Genomic DNA, 2,786 nt, shown 5'->3' with positions numbered 1-2,786 from the left:
AGGCGGGTATATATAAGAGGGGAAAACGTGACGCGGGAGATTATTGTAATGTGTGTGTAGATAGTGAGTAATTGAACTGCAGTCACAGGGTATTGTTGAAGTTAACGTTCGTTCGTTATAGTGTTGTTTTAGCACGAGTATTGAGATTAAGTGTATCGCAGAGTTATATTCGGAAAGAATAAACCAGTTTTATTAAGTAAAGACTTGTGTCGCTTAAGTTTCGTCGGAACGAAGTTACGGAAAATCAATTAACAAACGGAGACGTAACAATATGTTAATATCTAATAAAAACACAAAGGTTGACATTTATTTTCATTCATACTGATTGATCAGTTTCAGTGTTCAACAGTAAATACTCATTGGATGTCAAACAGTCAGTATCACAAACTCATTTAAGTTTTATTGCAATGTTTTCATTTTATTTATCATTAAAAAAATAGAAAACACTTTACAGTTAAATAAGAAAAATTGCTGTATAGTTCTGGCATACCAGTTCAACCTTTACAAAACATCAAATATTTATTATCATTTGTTTCAGTGATAAGAAATTTTTCATTATTAAATACAAGATATTAAAGTGTATTGAAAAAGTGACAAAAAATGACAATTTAAGATTTAAAAAAATATTGACATACACAATCCTACAAAAAAGTAATGGGACATGGTTAGTTATGAATAAAACATGTCTTTATTCCAAGAAATTAATAGCATGTTGCCCCGCCTTTGGCCTTAGTGACTGCTTCAATGCATCAGAGAAGACTGTCTACTAATTACTGGTAGAAAGCTGGTGGTATTGTGCTCCACTCCTCCTTTAAAACATTAGTAAGCTCCACTACTGAAGAGGGCCATCTTGGCCTTGCCCTAATTCTGTGTTCCATGTAGTCCAAAAATGTTCTATCGGGTTGAGGTCATAGCTCTGTGCTGGCCACTGCAATGTTCCAATGTTACTGTCTCCAAATCATACGTTCACAATCCTTCCTTTGTGACATGGAGCATTATCATGTTGGAAGGTGTAAAGGCCATTAACAAAATTGCAACAATGTAGGACACACAGAATTGTTCAAAACATCAATGTAGGACTCAACATTCATGGATCTATGCACTGCAACCAGTGGACCTAGTCCATACCACAAGAAGCACCCCCCAGACCCTGATACCACCACCTCCAAACTTCACTATTGGGACAACACACTCAGATAATAAGCATTCTCAAGGTATACCAAAACATATCCATCAGACTGGAAGAGTGTGTAGCTTGACTAGTCGTTCCACAAGACTGATTTCCATTGATCCACGGTCCAGGTTCAGCGTGTCTTGTCCCATGCCAATTGACAGTGTGATTTGTTTTTGTTATCAATGGCTTTTGGGCTGCAGCTCTTCCATGAAAATTCATGCCATGCAGCTCTCAACATGTCATAGAAACACTTATAGGATTCTCTTGAGTATGATGGCAAGATGAGGTAACCAGCCTTCTCGAGGCACGTCGGCTCCTGTCAGTCAGTATTTTACACCTACTTGGTCGTTTCTGTGGCTCATTGTCACCCGTGAACTTGCATTTCTTCAGCACATTGCCAATTGTCAACCTGGGATTATTTAATTGTTGCACAATAACTCGTACAGACATTTTCCCCATCCTTCCCCTCTGAAACTCTGTTAGCTCTTTCATGTACTCGTCGTTTGGCGTACAAGTTCGAAATGACTTCCAAGTGAACCACTGATCACCTTCATAGGCCAAACTATTTGCATATTTCGTCATCACACTCATTTTTCTGCAATAAGAGGTGTGTCCCATGACTTTTGATAGGATAGTGTATATTAATTATTTAGCAGAAAAAAAGAAGTATTTATTCCATAATTACATAATATGCGTCTCAAAAGCAAAACAAAGTTAAGACTATATATTTAGTGTTTAGTTAATGAAACTTTTCAAACATCCAAGTTATTAGTTTAATATAATCAGATTTTTTTCTTCATCTTAGTTCACATGACAAGAAAGCAGAAAAATCAAACAGATAGTAATTAACTTACCAAGGGAAGGTGGTTTAGGCACACCTTTCAGGCTACCAGAACTTGAGTTGGGCAGTCCAGAACTTGTTGGAGTCAATGGCTTGGACACTGGTGTAGGAGGTTTGTCATTCTGAATGAAAATTAAACAGACAGATCTAACATGCTGTTTGCATTACAAAAATTCAAAAGTAAATTAAAAGTTAGCCATAACTGATATTTTGTTTTGGGGAAAATGAGTGCTGTTTTTTTTTAACCCCTCAAAAAGAAAGACAAGCATTAACTAATCATTTTGAGTATTCCAAAATACTCTATTAACCAGAGTAGCAGAAAAGGAAAAGTTAAGTCAGTTTGAAAAAAAAAAGTAGTATTGTCAATTTATGTTTTTAATTTAGCATGACTGAAACATAGCAGATGGATAAAAATTGAAATTAAATTAAAGCATTCAAGATTGAGCAGTTAAAGGAGAAAATGAACATTAACATCTAAATTAAGGTTACTATGCCAACATAAATAGTCTGGTTTCAGGTTTTGAAACATTTCTGGACTACAATAATTTTACATCACTGATTGAAAGTTATCTTACCTTTTTTCTAACAAGTAAAATATCATATAAAAATCTTTTGAAGATGAATTTAGAATAATTTATAAAATTTATAATGCTAATACTAATAACAAGTTAAGAGAAATAATATATCTATATCTCATTGTAGATTATATGGTAAGGTTATTTGCACAGGCATAATACTGTCAATAATAATGTATTCAGTATTTTTTTATTT

The 2,786-nt window shown here is 34.4% G+C and overlaps 1 protein-coding gene across 6 annotated transcripts in view; it reads right to left on the bottom strand.

The window, feature by feature from the left end:
- The window catches only part of LOC106458335 (transducin-like enhancer protein 4), a 139,197-nt gene that overhangs the window by 16,192 nt on the left and 120,219 nt on the right, over positions 1–2,786 (bottom strand). For all 6 annotated transcript variants that reach the window (XM_022384520.1, XM_022384518.1, XM_022384521.1 and 3 more), the window contains one exon: positions 2,029–2,137. In XM_022384520.1, the coding sequence (XP_022240228.1) occupies positions 2,029–2,137 (109 nt within the window). The remainder of the gene's footprint in view (positions 1–2,028; positions 2,138–2,786) is intronic.

Source organism: Limulus polyphemus, unplaced genomic scaffold, assembly GCF_000517525.1.
Source record: "Limulus polyphemus unplaced genomic scaffold, Limulus_polyphemus-2.1.2 Scaffold447, whole genome shotgun sequence".
Lineage (NCBI taxonomy): Eukaryota > Metazoa > Arthropoda > Merostomata > Xiphosura > Limulidae > Limulus > Limulus polyphemus.
This window is presented reverse-complemented; position numbering and strand designations above follow the sequence as displayed.